We start from the raw sequence: 11,753 nt of genomic DNA, 5'->3' as shown, positions 1-11,753 counted from the left end.
CTCTCTCCCTCCTCTCCTCTCTCCCTCCCCTCCTCTCTCCCTCCTCTCCTCTCCCTCCCTTCCTCTCTCCCTCCTCTCTCTCTCCCTCCCTCCCTCCTCTTCTCCTCCTCTCCTCTCTCCCTCCTCTCCTCTCTCCCTCCTCTCTTTCTCCCTCCCCTCCCCCTCTCCCTCCTCTCTCCCTCCCCTCTCCCTCCCCTCTACCTCCTCTCTCCCTCCCCTCCCCTCTCCCTCCTCTCCCCTCTCCTCTCTCCTCTCTCATCACCCTCCCCTTCTTTCCCACTCCCTTTCCTCTCTCTTCTCTGGCTTCAGTCATATCCAATTACACCTAAATACTTGGTGCGCCTTGCTGAATGTCTCAACTGTGTGTGTGTGTGTGTGTGTGTGTACTCTAGACGGCTCGGCCCTAATCATGGCTAGTTTACAAAGGTCTTGTAAAGCAGAACTGCTGCCATAGCAGAGCCCTGGGAGGCCGCCGGCAAGGTCTGGTTCAAATCACCTCTCAAAAAAAACGCCTGGTGACTTGGCGCCTGGCGACAACCGACTCAATAGCCCCGTTGTTCTCCCGCTTCTTGAAAACGACCTACATTTCCCTCCTGCGAGTCTGCAAAGGCCGATGACGTGGATTTCCTTCACACCTTCTAAAATAAGAGACGCTTTCGGTCTTTAAAAAAGGATGTCGGAACGCGCCAAGCTAGCTGGAGCGCGGAGGCTCTTTTCAGTGACTGTGACACGGGTTCTGTGAACCGGACCGGTGGGTCAGACTCGGTAAAACAGCGCCTCAATGGACTCATTAAAAAAAGGAAAACAAACCGTGACTATTTGAGCGCTGCCGATTGTGCGCCGTCTGCCAACTCTGAACGAAGGAAAACTAACAGCTGTAATGAGTACTGATCGTGTCGGTCTGGGATTGTGTTGATATTCATCATCAGTCTATCCGTGTCGTGGCGCTTGGCTACTCCACATTTCTGACAAAATGTGAAAGTACAAGATAAGTTTAGGCCACCGTGTCTGAAACAGCTGCAACCGTTTGGAAAGACTACACGGCAACATTTGACTACATGGCAAATTAAAACATTATAAAGTTTTCATTCCAGCGCGTCAAAACATGTTGTAAAGTTTACCTCGTCCGTTTGCAAGCTGACGGCCGTGTCGTACCGGCAGTGCGTGACGAAGTGCTCGCAGTTGTTCCACATCAGGCTGTACGGTATGGCACCGACGAGATTTTCCGCTCTCTGCGCGACCTCCTCGTTCTCCAGCGGACATTTCTGGAGCGTGCTATCCATCGCGTTGATTAGGATGCACCCGCCGTAAGCAAAGTCCTCCACTGAGTCCACGCGGATACTGGCGTTCTTGGACAGAACACCGAGTAGGAGCCTTGTGTTGGTCACCATGACCTGGGTCTGACTCTTGTCGCTCGTGAGCACTGGGAGTATGTCCGGGATGAGGTGCGCGACACGGTTCTCTCCCAGGTAGATACCGAAGTGAATAAACAAGGTCCGGGGGACCTCCAAGAGGTCGCCCCGCTGATAGCGAGGCGCCCCGTTCCTGTCCCGGTCACACTGCCTCGTCTCCCGCTTCTGCTCCTGCCTCTCCGGCCCCGCCGCGAGATGGCTAAACAGCTTGAGATGTGCGAGCAGGAAAACCTTTTCCCAGATGAACGTGAGCAAGTCTAACATTTTGAGGCGGAGAAGATTTCTTGTCCCAGGGACGCTCGAGACTCAACGGCATCTTCACCTCGCCGACACACCGCGAAATGGGGGCTCCGTGACATCATGAGGAATTCGGGGTTCCGATTGGTTGTCGAAACTTAGAGAGAGAAAGAGGTAGAGAGAGAGAGCGAACTCCCTTTGCACGACAGGAGCTTGAGAAGGGAAGAGATGGGCGCAGATTCTGTTGTCATTCACGACCGTCAGTGAGGCGTGGGCTACAGAATGCACGACCGCATCTGTCGCGGCGCTACCGGTGTGGCAATAACACATGCACCACAGTCCAGTTGCCCTCGAGCCCACAGGAATTGCGTTGGAGGCCCGAATTCCAAAGAAGCGTCGTGTTTCATTTAACTGGAATCGTCAAATGATTCATATATAATTATTATTTTCAATCTTTTTATGATTAGTGTAATCTCATGTGTGTGTGAGAGACACAGAGAGGGAGAGAGAGAGAGAGAGAGAGAGAGAGAGGGAGATGGAGAGAGAGAGAGAGAGAGAAGGAGGGAAAGAGAGAGAGAGAAGTAGGGACAGAGAGAGAGAGACAGCAGACTTTGAGCTGGAAAGTCTGTAGTCTTGGTTGGCTGAGGAGGAAGACCACAGTGCTGTCGCCATATGGCAGTCATTAAGTCGTCACACACACACACTCTTACACTTTGACTAGAACGCACACCCACTTACACACAAGTACACACTCTTATGCACCCAGTTACACAGCCCAGACTTTCTCCACACACACAGGCTTTCACACACACACACACACACACACACACACACATACTCAGCAGTTAAGCGTTGACTGTGTCCACATGGTAAGAGACACATCCTTCTCATTTCCAAGGTAACCGGCCAGTGATTGGCCGAGAGCACAAGCTGAGCAATGTTGCGGTTTCATTGGTCTGGGGCATTCTACCACAGAACCCTCCAATCACAAGCCCCTTCCACATAGCTAACATTCTCCTCACTGTTAACAGTTATAGAACACAGCTCCAGAAGTCTGGTTCCACCAGGAACAGTTCTAGAACACAGTTCCAGAACTCTCGCTGGTTCCACCATTCTGACATCCCATACATTCAGTACAGATCCCCATGGCAACAGGCAAGCTCACGAAGTGAGTCTGTATTCTAAGACAAACACGACTTGTCATGGTCTTAAACCCATACTAGGAGACTGCTTGGTTTGTGAAGAAGGGTATTCCCACGGTCACACATGGGACATGAATCCGGATCACCCCAAGCCTGCAATACATGTGTCTTTAGCTATGTGAACCTTGGTATGGATGCAACACACACAGTTGCCTGTTGTGAAAAGTTTGTTTTGGGGTGTGTGTGTGTGAAAGCCTGTGTGTATGTGTTTGTGTGTGAAAGCCTGTGTTTGTGTGTGTGTGTGTGTGTGTGTGTGAAAACCTGTTTGTGTGTGTGTGTGTGTGTGTGAAATCCTGTGTGTGTCTTATCCTCTCCCCTCCTCCACTGTTCATTCCTGCTTCTCCATTTTAAAAGGAGGAAAGGATTAGAGGGGAGTGTGGTGAGTGAGAAGGAAGAATACACACACACACACACACACACACACACACACACACACACACACACACACACACACACACACACACACACACACACACACACTGCCCTCTCCCCACTGAGACAGTTAAAGAGCGCTGATTGACATGAGAGATGAGGCCTGCCTGAGGTGTGTGTGTTTACACAATAACTGTGCCTGGCATGGGGCTAATGACCTTCCACTGCTTGGGGGAGGAAAGGATGAGGAGAGGAGGGGGGAGGAGGGGGAGGGGGGAGGAGGGGAGGAGAGGAGGGGGGAGGAAAGGATGAGGAGAGGAGGGGGGAGGAGGAGGAGAGGAGGGGGGAGGAGGGGGAGGGGGGAGGAGGGGAGGAGAGGAGGGGGGAGGAAAGGATGAGGAGAGGAGGGGGGAGGAGGAGGAGAGGAGGGGGGAGGAAAGGATGAGGAGAGGAGGGGGGAGGAGGAGGAGAGGAGGGGGGAGGAAAGGATGAGGAGAGGAGGGGGGAGGAGGAGGAGAGGAGGGGGGAGGAAAGGATGAGGAGAGGAGGGGGGAGGAGGAGGAGAGGAGGGGGGAGGAAAGGATGAGGAGAGGAGGGGGGAGGAGGAGGAGAGGAGGGGGGAGGAGAGGAGGGGAGGAGAGGAGGGGGGAGGAGGAGGAGAGGGACGGGGGAGGAGAAAAAGGTAGAGGAGGAGGAGAGGGGGAGGAGAGGGGGAGGAGAGGAGGATGGAGGGACTTTATTGAAACACTGCTGGGGTCTTTGCTTGTTATGGTGATCTCTCTCTCTCTCTCTGTGTGTGTGTGTGTGTGTCGTAAACAGAAAAGATGACGGATGAGGAGTCATTTATCTCTATTCATCCTCTGTGGCATCAGTGTGTGTGTGACAGAGTGTGTGACAGTGTGTGTGTGTTTATCTGTGTGAGAGAGCAAGTGTTGGAGAAAGTGTGTGTCTGTACGAGTGTTCGTGGTCATCCATCTCTGCCACAGAGAAACCAAAACATGATGAGAACAGATGAGGGGAAGGATGGAAGGATGAGGGGTGGAGGGATGAGGGGAAGGATGAGATGTGGGGTGGAGGGATGAGGGGAAGGATGGAGGGAAGAGGTGAAAGGATAAGGAGAGGGATGGAGGGTTGATCCATAGCTACAGCCTTGATTAATTAACTCCTCAGACAACCACTCTCCCTCCCTCTCTCTCTTTCTCTCCCATTGTAATTCCTGACAACCAAGCTGAAAAAGCCTTGATGGATGGTCCTGTTCCTTTCTTTAGGGATAGACACACACACACACACACTGGTGACTTGTTCGGAATCCAACTTCTGTTAAATCTGTCTCCTCAATCAAAAAAAAATGGAGAGTTGAGAGACTGAGAAAGAGAGTCGACCGAGAATGAACTCTGGAAAACATTGTTTTCGGTATCTAATATGACTCCTTTGAACTTACATTTGACTCCAGTACATAATGAATATGACTCCATTGAACTTACATTTGACTCCAGTACATAATGAATATGACTCCATTGAACTAAATGGTCACTCGTTAGTTGAATACTTCAGATTGACTTCACGTGATTCAACTTGAATTGATTTGTTGTGCATGAACAAGTCACTTTCCATCTGTCTTACACACACAAATACACAGTCTCACACACACACACTCTGTCTTACACTCCCCCCCCCCCCCCACCCACCCTGCCTGTATCCTGTTGACAGCTTGACCTTTGACCTTTGCTTCCTGTGTCAAATAAGAGTATGAAGAGCCTGCTGGTTCTCCCCCCTCCCCCCCAGGCTCTGCTTGATAAACACACGCACACACACACACACGCGTGCGCACACGCACACACGCACACACGGAAGTAGCCAATGAACAGTGAAACTGTTAAACTTATTTATTTCATTTAATATTTCATAAAGGCCTGAGTAGTGAGCTTAGGCTAGCGATGAAGCTAGCAGGGATTGCTAGCTAACACAGCTTAGCATGAGCTAGCTTGTGTTCTTCCACATATCCTCAGGCTAGCATGATGCTAGCTTACATAAGGCACTCTTTAGCATAGCGAAGGCTAACAACTAGCTAACAGTAGCTAGACGTTCTTCATTTAATACCCATGTAGTTCAGTACAAATACACACACACACACAGTTTAAACCTCTATTGAGGTGGACCAGTGAGCTAGCTCTCACACATCGAAACATAATTATTATAATTAGTGGTTTAGTGTTATTGATTATGTTTTTATTTGGCACATAATCATTGAAGGCAATCAGCTGGTCTAGAATCGATTCCATTCCGATTCTGCTTTTCATCTTGACACCTTTCTTTCATTCTCTCACTAATGTGAGTTATTTATTTTTTCTTCCCTCTCTCTTCCCTGTCTCCATCCAACTCGTATTTATCCTGTTATCTCCTCCTCTCCCCTCAGTCCACCAGTGACTTGAGATCAGGAAGGCCTTTCAGCTTCAGGTCCAGCAGCATCTGACCATATGCCTTACCCTGGAGGAGGAGAGGGGAGGGGAGAGGAGGAGGAGAGGGGAGAGGACAGGGGAGGGGAGAGGAGGAGGAGAGAGGAGAGGGGAGGGGAGGAGGAGAGGGGAGAGGAGGAGGAGAGGGGAGGGGAGAGGCGAGAGGAGGAGGAGGAGAGGGGAGGAACATGTAGAGAAAGGAAAGGAGAGAGAGGGAAGGGGAGAGGAGAGGGGAGGGGAGAGGAGGAGGAGAGGGGAGAGGAGGAGGAGGAGAGGGGAGGAACATGTAGAGAAAGGGAAGGAGAGAGAGGGAAGGGGAGAGGAGGAGGAGAGGGGAGGGGAGAGGAGGAGGAGAGGAACATGTAGAGAAAGGGAAGGAGAGAGAGGGAAGGGGAGAGGAGGAGGAGAGGGGAGAGGAGGAGGAGGAGAGGAACATGTAGAGAAAGGGAAGGAGAGAGAGGGAAGGGGAGAGGGGAGGGGAGAGGAGGAGGAGGAGAGGAACATGTAGAGAAAGGGAAGGAGAGCGAGGGAAGGGGAGAGGAGGAGGAGGGGAGAGGAGGAGGAGGAGAGGAACATGTAGAGAAAGGGAAGGAGAGAGAGGGAAGGGAAGGGGAGAGGAGGAGGGGAGAGGAGGAGGAGGAGAGGAACATGTAGAGAAAGGGAAGGAGACAGAGGGAAGGGGAGAGGAGGAGGAGGAGGAGGGGAACATGTAGAGAAAGGGAAGGAGACAGAGGGAAGGGGGGATATAAAGAAGGTGAGAATTGAAAACCAAAAACACTGTTGAGTGTGAGACTGAGTGCGTGTGTGTGTGTGAATGTGAGAGAATGTGTGTGTGTGTGTGTGAGAAGAGCGCCTTTGAAGTTTGCTAAATTCCAGCAAGCTACTAAAACGTTTACTGGACTGGTGTCACCCAAAGCCCAAGGTGTTGGGGAGAGGAGGCGGAGGGGAGGGTCCAGAAGGAAGGAGAGGAGAGAAGGGGAGAGGAGGAGGGGGAGAGGAGGGCTGGAAGAGTGTGTGTGGTGTGTGTGATACCTGAGGGTCGCTGCGTAGAGAAGCCACCCCTCCCCCCCCAAGAGAACTCTGCAGCACGAAGTTCAGACCATGGATCCCAGGCAGCTCGTACCTACACACACACACACACACACACACACGACATGCAACTTCAGTTATTAGCCCCAGTTAACATAATCAATGTCAGACTTACAGCCCTAGGCTGCCTGCCTCTGAACGCACACACACAGACACACACACAGACACACACACAGACACACACACAGACACACACACAGACACACACACAGACACACACACACACACACACAGACACACACACATGCAGACACACACACACGCAGACACACACACAGACATACACACGCAGACACACACAGACACGCAGACATACACGCAGACACACACACACACGCAGACACACACACAGACACAGACACGCAGACACACACACAGACACAGACACGCAGACATACACACACACGCAGACACACACACAGACACAGACACGCAGACACACACACAGACACAGACACGCAGACATACACGCAGACACACACACACACGCAGACACACACACAGACACGCAGACATACACGCAGACACACATACACAGACACTCCCCGGCTCACAGCAAACCCCCTGGTTGTGAACAGACCAGCTGTAATCGGAGATAGAGGCCGTAAACATCTGGATCCTATGTTGTTAACAAAGATGATGTCAACATTCACGCTGCTGATACACCATCATTACACATGACACACCCACACACACCTCTGCTGCCTGTAAAACAGCATGACTCTCTCTCTCTCTCACACACACACACACACACACACACCCACACACACCTCTGCTGCCTGTAAAACAGCATGACTCTCTCTCTCACACACACACACACACACACACCTCTGCTGCCTGTAAAACAGCATGACTCTCTCTCTTTCACACACACACACACACACTCACACACACACTCACACACTCATTACACCGCCTCTCCTAGCTACCATGACATACACACATACATTGACACATTCACATGTAGACACACACACACATGTAGATACACACATGTAGACACACACACACACACACACGTAGACACACAGATACACACATGTAGACACACAGATACACACATGTAGACACACACACACACATGTAGATACACACATGTAGACACACACACACACACACACGTAGACACACAGATACACACATGTAGACACACAGATACACACATGTAGACACACAGATACACACGTAGACACACAGATACACACATGTAGACACACAGATACACACGTAGACACACAGATACACACATGTAGACACACAGATACACACGTAGACACACAGATACACACATGTAGACACACAGATACACACGTAGACACACAGATACACACATGTAGACACACAGATACACACATGTAGACACACAGATACACACATATAGACACACAGATACACACACGTAGACACACAGATACACACATGTAGACACACAGATACACACGTAGACACACAGATACACACATGTAGACACACAGATACACACATGTAGACACACAGATACACACATGTAGACACACAGATACACACGTAGACACACAGATACACACATGTAGACACACATACACACGTAGACACACAGATACACACATGTAGACACACAGATACACACATGTAGACACACAGATACACACATGTAGACACACAGATACACACGTAGACACACAGATACACACATGTAGACACACAGATACACACGTAGACACACAGATACACACATGTAGACACACAGATACACACGTAGACACACAGATACACACATGTAGACACACAGATACACACATGTAGACACACAGATACACACATGTAGACACACAGATACACACGTAGACACACAGATACACACACGTAGACACACAGATACACACATGTAGACACACGTAGACACACAGATACACACATGTAGACACACAGATACACACATGTAGACACACAGATACACACATGTAGACACACAGATACACACGTAGACACACAGATACACACATGTAGACACACAGATACACACATGTAGACACACAGATACACACATGTAGACACACAGATACACACGTAGACACACATGTAGACACACGTAGACACACAGATACACACATGTAGACACACAGATACACACGTAGACACACAGATACACACATGTAGACACACAGATACACACGTAGACACACAGATACACACATGTAGACACACAGATACACACATGTAGACACACACACACATGTAGACACACACACATGTAGACACACACACACACACATGTAGACACACACACATGTAGACACACACACACACACATGTAGACACACACACACATGTAGACACAGGTATGTAAAGCCAGGTGTGACCCCGCCTGCGTACCGTGTGACAGCGTTGGGTGTGTCCTGCTCTATCAGGTGACTGAAGTGTTCCTGCACCACAGCCACTGTCAGGTGTTTCTTCAGGTAGGGGAAGAAGAGAGGGTGGCGCGCTATCACACCTGCACACACACACACACACACACACACACACACACACACAATGACTATAGAGAGAGAGAGTGAGGGAGATAGAGTGTATGTGCATATGTGTTTTTGGTGTTGTGTGTGTATATATGTGAGGTGTGTGTGTGTATGTGAGGTGTGTGTGTGTGTGTGTGAGGTGTGTGTGTATGTGAGGTGTGTGTGTGTGTGTGAGAGGTGTGTGTGTATGTGAGGTGTGTGTGTGTGTGTGAGGTGTGTGTGTGTGTGTATGTGAGGTGTGTGTGTGAGGTGTGTGTGTGTGTGTGTGTGAGGTGTGTGTGTGAGGCGTGTGTGTGTGAGGTGTGTGTGTGTGTGTGTGTGTGAGGTGTGTGTGTATGTGAGGTGTATGTGTGTGAGGTGTGTGTGTGTGAGGTGTGTGTAGTTACCTATGTTAGCAGAGTCTCCCTTGTCTCCACTGCGCGTGTAAGCCAGGTCCTCTACACGATAACTCACAGACCCACTAGGGAGATCTGGGGGGGGAGGGGAGGAGGGAGGGAGGGAGAGGAGGAGGGGGGGGAGGGAGGGAGGAGGAGGAGGGGAGGGAGGGAGGGAGGAGGAGGGGGGGGGGGGAGAGAGGGAGGAGGAGCGGGGGGAGGAGGAGGGAGAGGGGGGAGGAGGGAGGAGGGGGGGGGAGGAGGAGGGAGGGAGGGAAAATGGGGACAGAGAGGAATCTCTAAATCTGGATGCAAGCGAACAGACACAGATGTACGTGTGCTGTTTGTACTCAGAAGTGCTAAAGGTTCATTTGATTATAAACAAGAGCCAGTTAGCTGCAGCAAAGCACAGTGTTGTACATAGTACACCTAGGGTGTAGAGTGTAGTTCTCATGGCCTCCTGTTCTGTGTGCGTGTTCTAGATGTTTCCCTGCTCCAACACACCTGATTAGGTTGAACGGGTCGTTATCAAGCTCAACAGAAGCTTGGTGACGAGCTGTTCATCTGAACCAGGTGTGTTGGAGCAGGGAAACATCTACAACGTGCAGGACAGGGGGGCTAGAGGACTAGGATTGAGAACCACTGATTCAGATAAAAGCAACTCTCAATGAATAATGTACCTGTAAGAGGCGTGTCTTCAGGGGGGGTGGGCGGGGCTTCCAGCTCAGCTGACTCTAGCTCCGCCTCCCGCAAGGTCTCCACCAGCTCTCCACCAATGTGCATGTCCACCTGCAGTAACATCATAAATCAATCAGCCAATCAGAGGGTGTCTGTGGATGAGTGGGCCAATCAGAGTGTGCGGTGGGGTCAGCTGACCTGCAGCAGGGACTTGGGATGCAGGAAGAAGAAGGGCTTCAGAACAGGAGACCTGCAGGAGAGGAGAGAGAGAGGGAGTAGAGGTGTGTGTGTGTGTGTGTGTGTGTGTGTGTGTGTGGAGGTGTGTGTGTGTAGGTGTGTATATCAGTGTGTGTGTGGAGGGTCTTACACTCTGGGTCTTCCACCTACGATTCCTGTGAGCCCTGGAGCTGGAGAGAGAGATGCTCTTCATCATCATCATCATCATCATCATCATCACCATCATGAACACGGCTTCTAAGCAACCAGCACATGCACACACACACACAGACAGATACACACACCACACACATGCACACACACACACAGACAGATACACACACACCACACATGCACACACACACACAGACAGATACACACACCACACACATGCACACACACACACTTAAAGCCTGAGCTGCAGAATCCTGGTGAACCAAATTGACTCCTCCTATCTCAGTGTTACTGAGGCTGAACCTAGCAGAAGAATGTGTGTGTGTGTGTGTGTGTCCCACGTGGTCTGAACTGTGTGTGAGTGGAGGGGTGTGTGTGTGTGTGTGTTTGTGACCGTGGTCTGAACTGTTCACACTAAACAGAAATCCAGATCCATGAGGACACAACCTCTCTTAGGAAAAACAGCCCCCTAACGTTGCCAAACGCCTGTCTGTGTGTGAGTGTGTGTATCTGTCTGTGTGTGTGTGAGTGTGTGTATCTGTCTGTGTGTGTGTGAGGGTGGGTGTCTGTCTATCTGTGTGTGTGTGTGTAAGGGTGGGTGTGTGTGTATCTGTCTGTGTGTGAGGGTGTGTATCTGTCTGTGTGTGTGTGAGGGTGGGTGTCTGTCTATCTGTGTGTGTGTGTGTAAGGGTGGGTGTGTGTGTATCTGTCTGTGTGTGTGTGAGGGTGGGTGTCTGTCTGTGTGTGTGTGTGTGTGTGTGTGTATCTGTCTGTGTGTGTGTGAGGGTGGGTGTCTGTCTGTGTGTGTCTGTGTGTGTGTGTGTATCTGTGTGTGTGTGTGTGTGTGTCTGTGTGTGTGTGTGTGTGTATCTGTGTGTGTGTGTGTGTCTGTGTGTGTGTGTGTATCTGTGTGTGTGTGTGTGTGTGTGTGTGTATCTGTGTGTGTGTGTGTGTATATCTGTGTGTGTGTCTGTCATCTTACCCATGCCTGTGCCAGCAGGTGCTATCTCTCTGGCGAAGACTTCCAGAGCTTTCTTCTGTCTGTGAA

General features: G+C 50.5%; 2 protein-coding genes across 2 annotated transcripts in view; both read right to left on the bottom strand.

Moving 5' to 3' along the window:
- Nucleotides 1-815: 815 nt before the first annotated feature.
- Nucleotides 816-1,676, bottom strand: LOC136967974 (lecithin retinol acyltransferase-like). Its single transcript, XM_067261975.1, has 2 exons — nucleotides 1,122-1,676; nucleotides 816-965 (listed from the first exon to the last, which is right to left on the bottom strand). Exons 1-2 carry the CDS (start codon nucleotides 1,674-1,676, stop codon nucleotides 816-818), a joined length of 705 nt encoding a protein of 234 aa, XP_067118076.1.
- A 3,418-nt stretch (nucleotides 1,677-5,094) lies between these two features.
- Nucleotides 5,095-11,753, bottom strand: part of LOC136967973 (uncharacterized) — a 13,118-nt gene continuing 6,459 nt past the window's right edge. The window contains exons 11-18 of the mRNA XM_067261972.1: nucleotides 11,688-11,753; nucleotides 10,683-10,722; nucleotides 10,514-10,565; nucleotides 10,318-10,426; nucleotides 9,650-9,733; nucleotides 9,124-9,241; nucleotides 6,712-6,802; nucleotides 5,095-5,710 (exon numbers count right to left, since the gene is read on the bottom strand). The exon at nucleotides 11,688-11,753 is cut by the window's right edge and continues 34 nt beyond it. Of these exons, the coding sequence (XP_067118073.1) occupies nucleotides 5,636-5,710; nucleotides 6,712-6,802; nucleotides 9,124-9,241; nucleotides 9,650-9,733; nucleotides 10,318-10,426; nucleotides 10,514-10,565; nucleotides 10,683-10,722; nucleotides 11,688-11,753 (635 nt within the window). The 3' untranslated portion in view covers nucleotides 5,095-5,635. The remainder of the gene's footprint in view (nucleotides 5,711-6,711; nucleotides 6,803-9,123; nucleotides 9,242-9,649; nucleotides 9,734-10,317; nucleotides 10,427-10,513; nucleotides 10,566-10,682; nucleotides 10,723-11,687) is intronic.

The sequence above is a fragment of the Osmerus mordax genome, chromosome 23 (assembly GCF_038355195.1).
Source record: "Osmerus mordax isolate fOsmMor3 chromosome 23, fOsmMor3.pri, whole genome shotgun sequence".
NCBI classification, from domain to species: domain Eukaryota; kingdom Metazoa; phylum Chordata; class Actinopteri; order Osmeriformes; family Osmeridae; genus Osmerus; species Osmerus mordax.
The sequence above is the reverse complement of the archived record's forward strand: the minus strand, read 5'-3'. Positions and strand labels throughout refer to the sequence as shown.

Coding starts and splice junctions, on each gene's coding strand:
- LOC136967974 (XM_067261975.1), bottom strand. CDS start 1,676: ATGTTAGACTTGCTCACGTTCATCTGGGAAAAGGTTTTCCTGCTCGCA. Junction 966..1,121: donor TCAGCTTGCAAACGGACGAG/GTAAACTTTACA, acceptor ACATTTTGTCAG/AAATGTGGAGTAGCCAAGCG.